The sequence below is a fragment of the Micropterus salmoides genome, unplaced genomic scaffold, assembly GCF_014851395.1.
Source record: "Micropterus salmoides isolate LMB-PRFRI ecotype aquatic unplaced genomic scaffold, ASM1485139v1 Ms_hic_scaffold_14, whole genome shotgun sequence".
In the NCBI taxonomy this organism is placed as follows: domain Eukaryota; kingdom Metazoa; phylum Chordata; class Actinopteri; order Centrarchiformes; family Centrarchidae; genus Micropterus; species Micropterus salmoides.
Window position 1 is genome coordinate 24,242,567 of NW_024040485.1, and position 17,243 is coordinate 24,259,809.

The 17,243-nt window shown below is 42.4% G+C and overlaps 1 protein-coding gene across 6 annotated transcripts; it reads left to right on the forward strand.

Moving 5' to 3' along the window:
- The first annotated feature begins 2,541 nt into the window (after window positions 1-2,541).
- Window positions 2,542-16,593, forward strand: LOC119902430 (serine/threonine-protein kinase tousled-like 1-B). Of its 6 annotated transcripts, none has more exons than XM_038718604.1 (23): window positions 2,542-2,999; window positions 4,968-5,089; window positions 5,562-5,630; window positions 5,873-5,911; window positions 6,006-6,081; window positions 6,165-6,208; window positions 6,312-6,395; window positions 6,514-6,594; window positions 6,686-6,778; window positions 6,928-7,038; window positions 7,338-7,385; window positions 7,738-7,874; window positions 8,104-8,295; window positions 8,447-8,513; window positions 8,742-8,839; window positions 9,649-9,730; window positions 9,846-9,937; window positions 10,047-10,136; window positions 12,536-12,705; window positions 13,277-13,412; window positions 13,568-13,679; window positions 13,964-14,071; window positions 14,799-16,593. In XM_038718604.1, exons 1-23 carry the CDS (start codon window positions 2,873-2,875, stop codon window positions 14,946-14,948), a joined length of 2,328 nt encoding a protein of 775 aa, XP_038574532.1. In that variant the 5' UTR covers window positions 2,542-2,872; the 3' UTR covers window positions 14,949-16,593. The 6 variants fall into 6 exon arrangements, with proteins under 6 accessions (XP_038574532.1, XP_038574534.1, XP_038574531.1 ...); XM_038718603.1 differs by having other exon boundaries at window positions 2,544-2,999; window positions 6,306-6,395; XM_038718606.1 differs by lacking the exon at window positions 5,873-5,911 and having other exon boundaries at window positions 2,543-2,999.
- Window positions 16,594-17,243: the final 650 nt, after the last annotated feature.

Below are 17,243 nucleotides of genomic sequence, written 5' to 3' on the forward strand. Positions count from 1 at the left end.
ACATTATTCCAAACTGCACCTATTATGACAGTATAGGCCTAAAGGTTACTGTTATTTATTTACTAAACATTAATTAACCCCAATCTCAGTGTTTACAGTATAAAGAGAACTTGCTGACTGAGCTGCATTAACTGAGGGAGATTTGGCTAAATGTTGAGCATTAGGTTTCTTTCTTTCTTTTTATGTCCACACATTAGGCTCTATTATGCATATAAAGTAAATTTAGAGAAACAATAAATGTTCATAGTAATTAATCTGTGTGAAAAGGTTGCAATTGCCATTAAATCATGAACTGAGCTACAATCTAATGAATTTCACTGTAGTTTGTATGAATCAGATTCTTCATAGCAAATCAAGGTGCAACGAAAAGATATGTGGATGACTAACTGGAGCATCCTCAGTGTGTATTCTACCCATGGCTTATACCTGAGTGTACATTGGTCTGGCAGTTGAAAAATCTACTCCTGCCAATTCCCTAATCAGCATAGCATTTTCTGTTTTACTCCATAATGGCCTTAATTTTCTAATGTAATCACCTAATAACTTAATTCATGTATTTTTTTTAACTGTTTACCTTCATATTGTCATGCTTTATCACACTACTTTGGTAGTCTATATCTATACATACTGTCCTTTTACAGTAAATAAGAAAATCAATTATTATTTGATTATCACCTAGGCCTAAATCTTATTAATCAGAATACTTTCTTGATCCCAGAGGGGAAATTTTGTTACAGATACTTGCTTGTACATTGGGGGTATAAAGGAATAGAAATAATAGTAGAAGTTGGTAAGATTAGAATATAAAAAGCTTAAAAATTGAAGAATATAATAAATGTGGATATGTACAGTATATATATATATATGTACAGTTCTCATTCATCCATATAGGCCTACCCTTCACAATTGGCATATGAGGGAAAAGGTGCTATTATAGATCTGTACAGCCTATAGCATGCATAAATGTTAAGAAAAGCAAAATGTTCACCTTTAAAATCTAGAACTGCTGACTTAAGTGCACCGTATCAAAAATGACACCTGCGGAAAACAGTTTATGTATTTCATCTCTGAGACTTGGAGAGATGGAGTGCCCTTAGATTAATGCTAATATAATATTTAACATTACAAAAAGCCATTTTCAGACAGTTATGAAATATAATACCTTGTGTAAATGTATAGCTACTTTTTACCTCTTTACTTTCTTTGTATTTTCAGACTTATTATTATTCCTAGGGGCATTCTTGTGGTAGGCCACAGTTGTGTGTCGCCTATACACAAACTGGAGACGCTCCCAGTTTTCCATCAGACATTTGATGCTCCTGGAATGTCGCGACTGCTGCTTGAATATCAGTCACCCGTCACCCTTTTCCTCACAACACAACTCCAATTTCATACCTGAAATGACATCACAAACTCTGTGTATGTGCTGTAGTGTGTAAAGTGTGTAGTAGTGTGTAGAAGTGTAATATAGTAGACTGCTTATACAACCCTCCCCATTGCCTGTCAGGACTATTGCTCTGTTACCATGGATACCATGTGACCAAAAAAATCAGGTTACCATGGGCAGGTGCATATGAGGTGCAGTATGATCGTTTGTGCCTTCGTCTGTTTCCTGATGCAATCTGACTGCAAGGGGAGCAGGGGTTCGACAAACAAACAATCCTTTTACTACTATTACTTTGAAGGTGTATACAGTGAAATTACATTAGAATTTACTTTTCAAATATTAGAGGTGTTATACATCTTTTCTGGACAGACACACATTTGCTGACTCTGATCTCACAGTTTTGGTAACATTATTTTCATGCAACAATTAGAAAGGAATGTAGGAAAAAAATGTAGGCCAAACAGTTGAATGTTAAAGATCCCGTGTGTGTGTGTGTGTGTGTGTGTGTGTGTGTGTGTGTGTGTATGTGCATGCTGCCCTACAAGAAGGCAAAGGCATTTTGATGCACTGCACCAAATTTGGAACAAAAAAGACCTTATAGCCCAGACCACATCACTATCCTCCCACCTGCACCCCACTCCCCGCTCCCCCCCACAACTTGTATTTCAAGACTGAAAAAAAGCTTATTAACACCACAGGTCCATATAAACACAAACACACAACACAAACTGTAAACTACTGTACATGCATACTGTACATAATATATAAATTGTACATGTATACTATGCATAATATATACTATATGTATATATGTAGGCCTGTGCTTATATATGTACGTGTGAATATGTGTAAGTTATATGTATAGGCTTCTGTATAGACACATATATACTTATGTGTGTATACATATTCATGTAGTGGTGCATGTGCGCACGCGCGCGCATGTTTGCATATGTGTGTTTTGTCTTTTCCGTCGTTCTCCTCAAGCAGACAAGAACTTTCGGCCATTTTTTTCGGGGTGTTTGTTGTTTTCACCCAAACAAGAGGCTGTTCTCAGGTCGACACTGAGTTCTGCCTTCCAGCCAACCTAAGGCTAGATTGGAGGAGGGTAAAATGATCCCAGATCAGTGTCTGTTTCGGTGTCACGCTCATGCCATCCCCCATCGCGCTGCTAGGTGCGCGCCAGCCTCGCGATAGCCTCGCCTACTAGAATCAGAGCTCCTCTCGCGAAGTGGATGCTGACAGGCGCGCGGTGCGGTCATCATGCAAAGGTTACATTGGATCCGTTTCAGCGAGTGTCTAAGGAAGCCGCTCCTCCGCAGGACCCTTACGGGTCACAAAATGCGAGACGTCTAGGAACACAAATCCGCTGTAACTCACGTTTACTGGCCTGTTTGGTTACAGCAGGTGTCAAACGATGGACGCAAGTTTGGGATTTCCGCGAACGACAGTGTGTACGCTGGCTCCTCTCGGCGGTAAAGTGGCTTCATGAGTGTCCAAAGTAACAGTGGAAGTGGTGGTGGAAGTTTGGAGGCGACGCCATCTTGGTCGCAGCTCTCCTCGTCCCCAACGTTTTCTCAACAACATATAACGGCGACCGCAAAGAGCAAGGAAGGTATATTAGCTCGCCAAGTGCACGACCGACTCTTATTCTCCTTTAAGTGTGTCCTTTGCAGGAGAAGTGGATTATTTTGGCCGTGTCGAGCTAACGTTTGTTGAAGTAAAAATGGATGTCAAGTTCACTGATGCCGTGAATTGGAAGCCAAACGTCAGCTGTCAGTTCAGTTGATGGCCAGTCTAAGTAGCAGCAAGCTATCATGTTTGCACAAAGGCAGCGCTAGCTTGTTGTTTTGTTTGTATGACTGTCAGCTTACATGGTTTCTAGCTACTCGTAGCTGTGCGATAACAGTGTTTTGTAGCAGTTTGTAACATTCGCCAGCTATCAACAGCATCTAGTTGGATATTAAAACAACGTAGCTATGCATGCATCCATTAATGCATTGCAGTGCATGCCCCTACTGCTATAAACTTGAGATTAGGCCCTGCATTTTACCTTTCTGTCCAGTTCGGATTCATCTGTGTTTGCATATTGTTTTTGACATGTTGTCGAGACTTTATTTACTCCGATATTGCTGAGTTGCTGGATGTGACAAAACAGTGATCATAAGTGGGAGCAATTTGTTATAATCGTCCAGCTAAGTAACGTTATAACGTTAGTAGTTATAGGACATTATAGGACATGAAAATTAAGGCTGTGATAATAAGACGGTAAGAACGAAAAGCTGTTTGCAATTACAGTACCGAGGATATCGTTTAAGAATTAATTTTCAACCCAAGACTCTTAACACTAATGTACTATGATATAAAATAAAGCTATAAAATAAAGCTCTAACTATATATATAAATTAGGCTAAATCGATCTCTCCCCTGTCCTTAGATAACCTCACACAGGCCTTGTAGTGTGTTCCCTGTTTCACTGCTCAAGGGTTTCATAATGTCCATTATGCCTTTTAGGGCTTGCCCCTGTGCCAGGAGCTGTGTAAAGATGACAGCCAGGAAATGTCCAATAAGGAAACAAACACTTGCAGCAGTAGTCAGCAGGGAGCAGAGGACCTGTGTGTGTGTGTGTGTGTGTGTGTGTGTTTCTCCCTGGAAACTGGTAGTCATAGAGCAAGGCCCAGTCAGGCACCTATATGTTTAGCCTACTGCTTGTGGGTGTGTGAGTCATTTTATGAACAATGTGGCTCAGATTTACAGAGGTAAGGTTTACCACTTGGACATCTGCAAATCTGGCTATATGTACTGACAACATTTAAATGTAAAACTAAGGTTTTGCAAAGCCTGAATGGCCTGCAAAACCAAAAGCTGTGGCCGGTTTCACCAGCACAATACACGCGTGTAGCATTTGAATTAGCCACATAACTTCTGAAAGACCCACATCTATTCCTCAGCGACTGTGACTTCTTTTCCAAGTGTGACACAGAAAAGATGTGGCTTTCTTTGGTATAAAACTTTAAATGTCCTTGTCTCAGCTGGTATTGTGCTCTATCTGCAAGGCATCCAATGTATTGAGATCCCTAAATATCACCGACTAGTGCCACTGTGCAATGAGGCCATTGTGACAGTGTAACTAATGAGGTAATAGAAGGGCTAAGTTAAGTTTGTGTTGACATACTGGGAGACTCCGCCCGGCCTAGTCTCTTCTCCCTCCTGACTTCCCAGTGGTAGAATGACCTTCCTGTTTAAGTTAGGAATGCAGCGTCACTCATCTACATTATCTTCCATTATAGCATGAAAGTGGATCTTTAAAAGAGCTACCCACTGCCCAGTTGAATCAAAACCATTTTTCTATTTTTATCCTCAAATCACTCTTAATTTTCTCTAATCCTCCCCACAGATACCGTCCTCTGCTCCTTCTCTTAGTGCTCATTGTAATTCCTCTCTAGGAATTAAGGAAATCATTTTGTCACAGAAAAATGTCCAGCTCTCTCGGCTCTGCTTCCGTGTACTTGTCACCATTGTTTGCTAGTAATGACAATAATGTAAGCTTCTCACCTTTCTCTTGTTGATGCCCTCATGTCAGGCCCCATGGAGGAGCTGCACAGCCTGGACCCCAGGAGACAGGAGCTGCTGGAGGCCAGGTTCACAGGAGCTGTCAGTGGTAACACAGTAGGCAGCACTGGGAGCACCAGCGGAGGGGCTAAGGTTACTACAACACACAAAAATAATTCCTTATTTTTCAGATACGCCACACACAATTTGTGCTCACAAGACAACACTTTTTTTAACTGCTCAAAGCCTGCATTGTGTGGATGTCAATAACAAGTTCACTCCAGTGACTAACTAATCAGAAAGTACTATCTCAGCAACAAGAGCTTTTTGGCAGCAGGAAATAAAAACCAAACCCAGGTTTCCATAGTGGAAAAGCAGGTTAAATGTTCTGTTTTCCTAAAAAGGATGCAGGGTTCCTGGCAATGTACATGTGATGGAAAAGAGCCAAGTGACACGCCTAATGAAAACTGAAGATCTGGATTCCTATCAGAGGCCTGCCCTCCAGGCTTTGTTTCACTTTTTATTCACATTTCATAGGGTTACTGGACTTGAACGGCAGCACACACCTGTGGAGATGTGTGTATGTGTTTGTTAACTTATTTGTTTCAATTCTCACTGTTTGTAGGGTCTGGCCAATGAGTCCTCTAACCACAGCTATGGCAGTCTGGGTTCCTCTAGCGACAAGGAGTCAGAGGTAAACAGAACACACACACATAACCATTTTTGCAGTGGGCATGGATGACAGTTAATTATTTTGAGAAGACAGAACAAAAGCTGAAACAAAAGATTACACATTCTATTACACAGATACCAACATTGAAGCCTGGTTAGATACAGTTGCATGTTGTCAGTACTCAGGGTTTTTTTTTTTGCTTGGCCCACTCGTCTTTCTGTCACTCCCACTACCTCCACCTCTCCTTCTCTTCCTCTTCCTAGAACTCTGATTTGAAAAGAGGGAGCTCCCCTGCCTACTCAGTATGTACTCTTTCTTCCCGCTAGCTTTGTTAGGTAAAACGCAGGGGATTTAAACTTTTTTTTCCTCTCTCTCTTATTTCATATCGATTCACAGACCCCGGAGAAGAAGCACTCTGAATCGTCAAGAGGGAGGAAAAGAAAAGCTGACACCTATTCAGAGAGTAGTCAAGGTATGACTGACAACTGCAAGCAGTATAATGTAGGCATCTATGCGTTATTGATAGCTCGCATTAAAAATCTAATTTCTATGCAGGGAAGACCTCCACACGTGGGCCCAAGATCAGCGACTACTTTGATGTGAGCATTAGAGCAACTTCTGTCATTATAATATTATTAATATGTTAAGATTGATCAGTTTGGACCAGATTTTTAAGTTCACCCTTTCTCTGCAAAGTTCCAGGGTGGAAATGGTTCCAGTCCAGTCAGAGGCCTTCCATCAGCACGGCGCTCTCCACAGAACTCGCACTCTGCCCCGGGCTTAATCGTGAGTATTTCACAAAGACTAGAATGCCTGAACACACGGTTTTCTGATGAGTTATTTGCACATGAGGTGAATGTGGGTCTCTGTGTTACAAGGTTTAACAATACCTCTTTGTTTGTAGATCCGGCAGAATAGCTCCTCTCCTACGGGTCTGTGTTTTGGGGAACACAACCCCAAAGCATCCTCCAGCAAGTTTGTCCAGGTAATATGATGCACACATGAAACACTCACTTGATCTTATACATTGTGCATTTATTAATACACCTCTGACTGTACCCGTCTGGCTCTCTTAGACGGAGTTAACAGGCCTGAAACTTGCTGCTCTGGAGAGCAACAAGAGTCTGGACCTGGAAAAAAAAGAGGGGCGAATCGATGACCTGCTCAGGGTGAGTTCAGTTTCCATAACCTGAGTTTTGATGAAGAGCATGTAAGAGGACAACAGTTTAATGTACTGTAGGTTATCATGTCAGGTTTGTATTATGTTTATAACTATACAACAAATTGAATTTAGCTCTTGCTGTCTTTTCCTTAACAGGCTAACTGTGACCTGCGGAGACAGATAGACGAACAGCAAAAACTCCTGGAGAAATACAAGGAGAGGCTCAATAAGTGCATCACCATGAGCAAGAAGCTGCTTATAGAGAAGGTGTCTGTCTTTGTATGAGTGCACTCTTTTTGTCTATTCACTATACATTTGATTTAAAGAACGGCTACATAAAATGGTTTTTGATCACATGTGGGCAGAAAGAAACACAAACTGACAGAGACTCAGCCTACTGTATATAAGCCTAACAGAGAGACTTATTATCTTATCATGTTCTTACAGCCACCATATAGAAGATCTGAAATGTACTGCTTGCAAAGATAGCAAAAAAGTGCCTACATTCAACAGAAATAGAGCAACATTTTTCACATAATAAGTCCAGTTTTCTCTCCTGTTTTTAGCTCTGTTTTGGTCCACAACTCCTGAGGGGAAAATTTCTGTCTTTTTGGGTCGGTAGATGTTTGAATCTCTTAACCGGCCACCGTTTTTAAAAAAAATTATTATTTATTTTCTTGTTGCCACCATTTTGGGCATAGAGCTGCACAGTGGTGAGGGTATTTGGTGCTCAAGCAACCCTTTCACAATATACTGTGGTTTGATTCAGCGATATTAAAATATTCCTAAATGGAGCTTAAATATGTCCAGAGAAAAATAAAGCTATGTACCACACCTTTATTCTGGGTGGAGATGTGACTTAGGGCTTGTCCCCAGAATATTTTGTGTGTCTCTCCTCTCTTCTCTTCGACACACCTTCAGCAACACTGCTCATTATTTCTCATGTCTGCCTCTTTTTGTGAACAGAGCACTCAGGAGAAGCAGTCGTGTCGGGAGAAGAGCATGCAGGACCGTCTCCGTCTCGGTCACTTCACCACTGTCAGACATGGAGCGTCCTACACAGAACAGTGGACCGACGGATACGCATTCCAGAACCTGATCAAGTAAGACACTGCAAACGCATGCATAGTTTTCCATTCAGTTTAATTTAGAAGTTTAGGTTTTGCATTTTAAACAGAAGGGTCAGAAATAAAGTGGCACAAGAGGTTTTTGTGTGCATGCTTCATTTCACAGCCAGGAGCAAAAACATTGCCAAAGGCTGTTTATTGTCTGCTAAAGCATTTTCTTCACATGACCCATTTCCTAAACCTCTGCATCCTCTTCTCTGTGCAGGCAGCAGGAGGGCATCAACCAGCAGAGGGAGGACATAGAGCGACAGAGGAAGCTGCTGGCCAAGAGGAAGCCTCCAAACCCTGCATCGCCCTCCGTCTCGGTGGCCTCCACCTCTGAACCCAAGCAGCGCAAAACCAAGGTGGTCAACGGCAACGACTCTGACCCCTTCCTCAAGCCCTCCCTGCCCCAGCTGTGAGTACCCTGCAATATACACATACTGTCAGTGTAAAAGTGGAGGATACCACAAAGAATTAGTGGGATGATTGCCCTCTGTTTTATATTGTTTTGACTGTAGAACTTTTTTTTAGATTCTTGAGCTTCTGACTTTTCCATATTTTGGCAGACTGACACTTGCTGAGTACCACGAGCAGGAAGAGATCTTCAAGCTTCGCCTTGGGCATCTGAAGAAGGTCTATAGCAACACACTCAACCGATCAGTCAGTCAATAAGAACATGTTGTGACTATACGATATTTTTGTCCAGTGAAATAACCAGAATGTACACAGAAGCACTTGAAATGCATTTAGAACAATGCTTAGATGGTCATGCATTCAGTATTAAATGGCATCTACAGTCCAAAATTGCTTGATGGGTTTTAAAATGTACAATTCTCCATCTCATATGATGTTTTAATGCAGGAAGAAGCTGAGATCCAAGCAGAGCTAGAGCGGCTGGAGAGAGTGAGGAACCTCCATATCAGAGAGCTGAAGAGGATAAACAACGAGGACAGCTCAGCGTAAGTCCATTCTACACATTAACCTGTTAAGTATGTCATCTTAGCAAAGTACTTTACCGGACCTGCCCGGTCGATTTTTTTGCTGTTCTAGCTGTTTTCCGTTCAAAAACAGCGGCCCTTTGTGTCAACAGACCGTCTGGCGGGCCGCCATCTTGGTGAGGTCGGCTTAGCCAATAAGTTTCGTTTCTGTGGTCAGATTGAAGTAGAGAAGAAGAGTTTGCTTTTGCAGAGGCGGTCTTTATCAACCTCTGCTGGCGACCTGTAGCAGCTACACAGACATGTAGGATATCAATCGATTCGTCTCTTCAATACAAAGAGAAAGAGCCCACTTACTGTAGGATGTTCTGTTCTCAAGCTGTGTCCTGTAAAGCATGGGAGTGCTTTTGGTCATAGATATTGACTGTTTTTATCAATATTTAAATGTTTTGGAAGCTTTGTTATTTGGAATGTGGTTGTATGAAGAGAAATAATGTTTTGAAGATAACTCCCAATAAAAGTGAACATATAAACAGTAAATATGTCCAAAACATGGACATTCGCCTGGTATATTTTTGAAAGATTGTGAAGAAACTGTTGTATATCAGTTTCTTTTCATCAAATTTACAGTTACAGTTGTATTCCAGGTTTTTTTTACCAGGCGATGAAAATATCATATTTTTTCTGTATTGCATCTCCATGTAGTCTGTAATGGTAAAATAAATATGTTAATGTACAATGGATTTATGATATAATGTGGTTAAAAGGTGGCACGAGCCGGGTACAAGCAATGAGCTTAAAAAAAATGTCTGTGTGCCTTCTCACACACACAGGTTTAAAGACCATCCAACCCTGAATGAGAGGTACCTGCTGCTGCACTTGCTGGGCAGAGGCGGCTTCAGTGAAGTCTATAAGGTAATGTCTGTATGGTTGGACTAGCTTTTATCCCCTATCCCCTCTGTATGTAAAGTCTGTAAAAAGAAGTGTGTGTGTGTGTGTGTGTGTGTGTGTGTTTTCTTATCACACACAGGCTTTTGACCTGTTTGAGCAGCGCTACGCAGCTGTTAAAATCCACCAGCTCAACAAGAACTGGAGAGAGGAGAAGAAGGAGAACTACCACAAGTAGGTCTCATATATACACACACACACAAATGCACACAAGTTCGGAGACGCAAAGACAAAATGTTTCTCTCGCAACACACACACTATGTTGACATTTATTTCCTTCCAGGCATGCATGCAGGGAGTACCGGATACACAAGCAGCTGGACCATCCCAGAATAGTCAAACTGTATGACTATTTTTCGCTGGATACTGACACGTGAGTCACCTCTGACCTCTGCCAGCTGCACCCCTGCTGGGCTGACATATCCTCAGGTTGTTGATCACACAGCACTGTGAGCTTATAACAACACGGTGCACATCAGTAAGATTCAGACCTCCATAAAGGCCCTACCCAGCAAATATTCAAATAATGAGTGTTTTGTATTTTGCCTGAAGGCTCTATGTCAGTGGGTGCTACAAGTAAGAGCAAACATCATGCAGGTGTTATCAGATTGCGAAAGAATAAATAGTAAAAGCAGTTCACAGAAAAATGTATGATTCAGCATCAACATGCCCTGACAATAAACCTATATCTTTGGGTGTTAACTAAGCATGTGGCGTGGTCACCCAAAAGAGAGTTAAAGAAAACTGGTAGCCAGGGTTACTTACCCAGGCTGACAATGCTGTATATTTGTCCAGACAACCAAATGAAACCCTTTCTGTGTTGAATACAAAGGTTGAGTGTTGACCCAGCTCACATTGTACCATGTTAGCAAAGCTTTGCTTTGGGAAGTGATAGGGGTGATTCAGAGGGCTGCAGTGTGATGATAAAATGATTGCTGGTGCAAAGGGCTGCACGATTATGGACAAAATGATAATCACGATTATATTGATCTATACTGAGATCATGATTATTTATCACGATTATTCATTGATTTTAGGGACAACATATTTTTATTGCACTTGCAAATTGAAATAAACCGACAACTGTTCTAATGTTCAAATCCATGATGTGCTGCATTTCTGCATGTACAAATCTTTGCATCGAAATAAGCCTGGTCCTTAAAGTGCATCATCTCCTAGAAGCAAAATATAAAAAACATTTTACCTGGGAAGTCCACTGATTCCAGCTACTGCTGCGCCACGGTTTTGTCCCATCCTCTGCGCAGTGTTAACTTCCAATGGAAGCGTCTCAGACACATTTCAGGAGCTGAGCACATTGTTGGCTTGTTGTTATTTTGCTTTTTGTGCTTCTACCTATGGCTTCTACTCTGCTTACCAGCAACGGCTCTCTGCGATCCGGTTTTGTTCGGTTGTCCGCTTAGCTGCATATCCCACAGGAAGCATTTCAGAATCATAGGGTTTTTGCCTGCCTGATTTTGCTGACATGTTGACATTTAGTTGATTTGGTAATCAGTGCTTGATTTTTGTGCTGCTTCTATGATTAAGTAGGCAATGTAGATACATGGTTCTTTTTTATCTGTTTTAACTGTGTTGATTTATGATCAGGACAGGGTGCACAGAGTGTTTTATTTTGAAAATTGACAGCGGACACATGCAGACTTTGCTGTCCACTGTGGACTGTAGCAGCAGGAGGGTGCGCAGACAGCCAAATCGCCCCCTTGGCTTTAAGTTTAGGAAGCGCTTGATTTGATATGCAGCAGTTTCCACGAGAGGAGCATGCATTTTAAACGGCGATATCGCCATCGATCATGTTCATGTAATTGTGGGAAGCTAAAATCATAATCTTGATCAATATTTGATTCATTGTGCAGCCATACTGGTGAATCTTTTTTTTCCTGCACAGAATTTATGGATCCTGCACAGAATTTATGGATAATTACCAAGCATTTCATTTGCACATTAAAATTCAAAAGAAACATCTCCTCATTAGATTAACAGAACTAGTTTGCATCCCTAATTTGCCTTACTAACATCAGCTCCTCCACACTCACCAGGGTCCGTTCTTTAACAACCAGTTTCCTGTCTCCTCTGAAAACTGACATATAATTTGTGTACACAATGTACAGTATGTTTAGGGGACAGAGTTGTACACTAGTATAGTCTATGCACGTACCTGAAGTTCTTAGCAAGATATAGCAAGTGTTACTTAGCTGCCAAAAATGTACTATACAGGGGAGATGTTTGCTAGTACTAACCGCCTCCACTTTTAACAGTTGGGGAAACAACAGGCACACTGTAACCTACTCTGTACATTTACTGCCAGACTGACAACTTACTGCTAATCTTTTCCTCTGTTCACTTTTACATTTACTTTTGCCTCTCGCTCATTCACTCACCCACACATTCGCTGCACACGCACATTATGCACTGACCTATTCCTTAAAAGACTTAACTTACGCTGCTCTCATAGCAGCACCGGTCGTGTAGATGTCCTTTGAAGAATGAGGACAGGAAGCTAGCCAAGCGATGAGTGTTACCATGCTAGCATAGTGTGCAAGTGAAAATCATTAGTTGCGCAAGTAAAATTTCTCCCCTTTGCCTTCAGTCTTTCCAGCTTCCTTTCTAATGAGGGGTCAATAAATGAATGACAGTACTGTTACATTCTTGATATAAGAGTAAGCACAAATAAATTACCTTGATTTGTTCACCGTCAGTTGTTGAACTTGATCTTTTTCTCCTGTATGTAACCATGTGTGTCCGCTGCTCGCCCAGGTTCTGTACCGTTCTGGAGTTCTGTGAAGGCAACGACCTGGACTTCTACCTGAAGCAAAACAAGCTGATGTCAGAGAAGGAGGCCCGCTCCATTGTCATGCAGATTGTCAGCGCCTTGCGCTACCTCAATGAAATCAAACCCCCCATCATCCACTATGACCTCAAACCTGGTGGGTCACATCTTCATACATGAAATTAAATGTAGATAACTGATGAAAACAAGTAGACTGCTTGCTTTTTTTGCAGTGCTTTTGACTTCTAAGAAGAAGCTAGAGTCAGTTATGGTCCTTTCACTCTTCAAATCTTAACTGATTTTAACTGATTTCAAAAACGTGGGATACCGCAGACATAACAGATTTAACAGATTTTTATATTTAAATCGTAAGAACTAAATATCAAACATGATTGATATTCATGATTTGAAATCAGGGAGACTCCCATCTAGTCCTTAACCTTAAGATTATATCTGTAAACCACACTACAGGATGATTTGGGCAGATAATCTATTCAACTTCAAATCGGGAACACCCCTGCACTTGTCGGGAGGGGCAAATCGGACCCAGAATCTGCCCAATTATCCCCTAGTGTGGGGCGAGCATTAAGTGTTTTCCTTCTCAACATTGGGTGAAAAATGGGTTTGGCTGGGCGGAGCAGATGGTGATACTGCTGTAGTTGAAACCAATCCTTCCAAGATCAGGTTCACACACTGTACTCAAGTCTCACTGTCTGTGTGGTGTGCAGGTAACATCTTATTGGTGGATGGTACTGCGTGCGGAGAAATCAAAATCACAGACTTTGGCCTGTCTAAGATAATGGATGATGATAACTATGGCGTGGATGGGATGGACCTCACATCACAGGGAGCAGGCACCTACTGGTAACACACACCTACCCCTCTCAGACTGACATTGTAACGTGGGTTACACCTCTTTATTGTCAAGGAATTACCTTTAATTCCTACCACTTGAAGCAGCGTAACTGAACTGAACTCTCAGTTATGTGTTTGTTATTGTGTGGGTGTGTGTTTCTCAGGTACCTTCCTCCAGAGTGTTTTGTGGTGGGGAAGGAGCCACCTAAAATCTCCAACAAGGTGGACGTCTGGTCTGTGGGAGTGATCTTCTTCCAGTGCCTCTACGGACGCAAGGTATAACACTAAACACCACCTGTTACCCCTTTCGTTGTACAAATTTTGAACAATGCAAAGGACCTCGGAGAAGATCATGTACTCCTCCGGTATATCGTTCCACGTGGATTCATTGTCAACATTGGGCCACTCAGGTCAATTCTAAGAGGCAGTGCTTTGGGGAAAATAGATTTGGACGTCGGAGAAGTCTCTTTAATTAATTTTTCACATTCCAGTTACTATAGTTGAAGCAATGTGAAGACATTGGATTGGACATGAGTTTCTATGTGTTCTTGTCTTTCCAGCCGTTTGGTCACAACCAATCACAGCAGGATATTCTCCAGGAAAACACCATCCTCAAAGCCACAGAGGTCCAATTCCCTACTAAACCACAGGCTAGCACAGAAGCCAAGGTAACACACGCACATGTCATTGACATAGTGTAACCTTAACCATCACAACTACACGCCTAACCTTTAAAGTGCAATTTATACTTCTGCGTCAAATCGACGGCGTAGGCTACGGGGCTATGCAGAGGCTACACTATCGCACCTCCTCAAAAATGTAACTACACGTCTAGTCGAAGTGGACCATAAGCTCTGTGATTGGTTGGCTGGGTAGTCTCGCAATGCCTCCAAGCCGACCGGAAGTACCCCGCGCTTTGAAGTAACATTTACTAGTGGCCAAAACGGCGGCTGTAACACAGTGAATCAATATATTTGACTGACGCAACCCGAGCGAAATGACTCGTTTCGCTATCAGAATGTGATCCATTCGGTCGGTAACATTTGAAAAGGCTACACCAGCCGCACGTTTACAATTTTACCCCCATTTACATTAGCGGAGCGCTAAACCGGAAGTTAGCCTGCTCGGCCGGCAAATGTCAACACAGTGGACGCTGTAGCGCTACTGCCGACTAGCGTTTGGGGTTGTAATTGCAGAATGACGGACACACCTCCACACACACACACACACACACACACACACACACACACACACACACACACACACACACACACACACACACACACACACACACACACACACACACACACACACACACACACACACACTGAATTTCCTGAGAGTGGGATCAGTGGGAAAGTCCTATCTTATAATATGTTCTACTCTGCTCTGCAGGCATTTATCCGGCGCTGTCTGGCCTACCGCAAGGAGGACAGGTTCGACGTTCACCAACTGTGCTCGGACTCCTACCTCCTCCCTCACATGAGACGCTCAAACTCCTCCGGCTCCCTGCAGCCCTCCGGCTCATCTCTCCCTACCTACTGATTGGCTCTCTCACATGACTGACTGGACCCTCTGGCCAATCTCACGGCAGGATTGTCAGAAAGGGAGGACAATGGATGTGGATCGGGTTTTATTTGTTTTTTTTTTTTTTTACTTGAGCTGTTCCCAAATGGATACATTAGCAACAGAGGAGAATTAAACGTGAGATGGAAAAGTGTGAAGTGGAAGGGGGACACTCCCTATGCATGTGTTGTACAGAGTTGTGCTTGAACTCAAATGTTTGAGATGGGGGGGGGGGTAAAGAACAAAACTGGAAAATAGAAGGAAAGTGGAAAGGGAGAGAGAGGAGAATTACAAGAGTCTTTGTGTTTGGAGAAGAAAAGAAAATGATGAAGCTAGTAGATCTCTTTATGGACTTTATGGAATCCCTTAGGAGACATTTCCACAGCTATAGGGGCTCCTAGATGCCCGGTCCAAGGCCACCTGTTTTAGTTCTACACCATAATACACCTTACAAGATGGCTTAGATTTTACTCAACTTAAAACCGCTGTTATAGATGTTCTCCTGCTGCTTATTTGAGGGTGGCGTTGACGAAGAAAAGGGTGAACAGGTGTGCGTTGCAGAGAAGGTATCTGTACATTAAAGATGGACTACTTGTTCAAGTCAACTCTGCAATCCATTGTTATAAGGCACAAAACGATGGTTACATCTCATTGAACTGACCCTTGTAGTCCCCTCTGCACACGACAAGAGTTAACGTAAAAGTAACATTTGATGGGACTCTACTAAAAAAAAAAAAGCTCCAGATTAAATTTCTGGGGTCGATTTGCACTTCCGGTCCAGATCTGGTCCTGATCTGGGCTCACACATTTGGCATGAAGTACTACAGCGAGGGCTAGTTCTGGACTCAGCAGCCAAGTCCTCGGGTTCACACTTTTTGTTTCATCGCAAAGCGATTCAGTTCTACTGCTGAGTTTACAGGAAGTGGATCTGTGAATCTGTCTTAATCCATTTTCGTTGTTCAGATGAGACTCACCGTGTTTCAAACAGTAGAGTATTACAGCACCACGTTGTCATAGATGTCCTCATCAAGCTGCCTGAAGTTGGACTGAACTGAGAGGGGCTGGATCAGCTGTTACTGTACTGCAAAAGACTAAGACAGAATTTAGTGTACATTTCACCTGCAGGAGACCTTACCCACTAGCCAATACATAATAATGAGGCTTATCCTTGCTTCCCAGTGTCTCACTTTGCTCAGTTTCTTTGAGTTTCCCTTCTGAAAGCTGTTCTCAGTTTGCTGCTATAAATGTTGCTTTTAGTTTGTAACGTGTGAATGGTTTTCGCCTTGCATATGTGCATACTTGAACTGTGTTAAGAGGAACACTCTCCAGAGCCCCTTTTCTGAAACGGACACCCGCTGTGCTGTTTGGGGAGGGGGGGATGCAACACGTTCCTCTGCCACCAACATCAATGTCCACACGGGTTTTTGTTTACTTTCATGTAAAAGTCCAACAGACATTATATGGAGCAAAGTCCCAGTATACTGTGTAGTTAGGGATGGCCTGTTCATACCATTAGAAGTGGGCGCGCTCCAGGTTGGCTGTGCTGCAGCATGATGTACTGCAGCTAGAAATCAAGTGGATATATCCAAATGTTGTCGTCCTGTAAATAAAACACTTACCTGTACGTTGTTGTGGCATTTTAAAACCCTCTCAAATGCAGGCAACCTGGACTCTGCCCAAAGCACGCCCATGACAGGAAAGAGAAATATTCCTGGGCGAGAATTCAGATGAAAGACAAGCTGAAGCAGTTACAGAGCAAGTTGTGGGTTTCTATGCGCTCTCTCGCCTGCTGTAAAAAGAATTACTTTTCTACTTGTGAGCCATTAGATGAACAAAAGAACCCGAACACAGATGTAATTTCAGTAACATGACGGACCAATTAAACTGCGGGAAATATCTGCTCACGGCGTGCTGGTCCCAAATGAAAGTCTGTGCCCACTTCGATACATTATAATCTTATCCATCGGGTGCAGTAAGGCATTACACTAACATGTCTCCCTCCTGTCTAGTTTTATTTCTCCTCTCTCTTCTACTTGACAAAGGAAAATGGGTGCTAGCACCAAGTGCGTAAACCACATGATTAATGACAGCCATGTGTTACCCCTACTTATTTTGATTTATAAGTTTTACGCGTGTAATTTGTAGGTGGTCGGTGTGACCTACACCTGCCATTTTCACCGGTCTGTGTTAAGGACGGATGCTCGAGCATGTGAATGACCCTTTTGGCTTTCCTTAGAGCCTAGCTTTATTGCGCTGCGGTGCTCCTATTCCATT

Excerpts from the sequence above, each read along its gene's own strand:
- LOC119902430 (XM_038718603.1), top strand. The coding sequence starts at position 2,873 with ATGAGTGTCCAAAGTAACAGTGGAAGTGGTGGTGGAAGTTTGGAGGCG. Across the intron at positions 3,000-4,967 it reads GACCGCAAAGAGCAAGGAAG|GCCCCATGGAGGAGCTGCAC; the intron begins GTATATTAGCTC and ends CCCTCATGTCAG. Across the intron at positions 6,396-6,513 it reads ACTCTGCCCCGGGCTTAATC|ATCCGGCAGAATAGCTCCTC; the intron begins GTGAGTATTTCA and ends CTTTGTTTGTAG.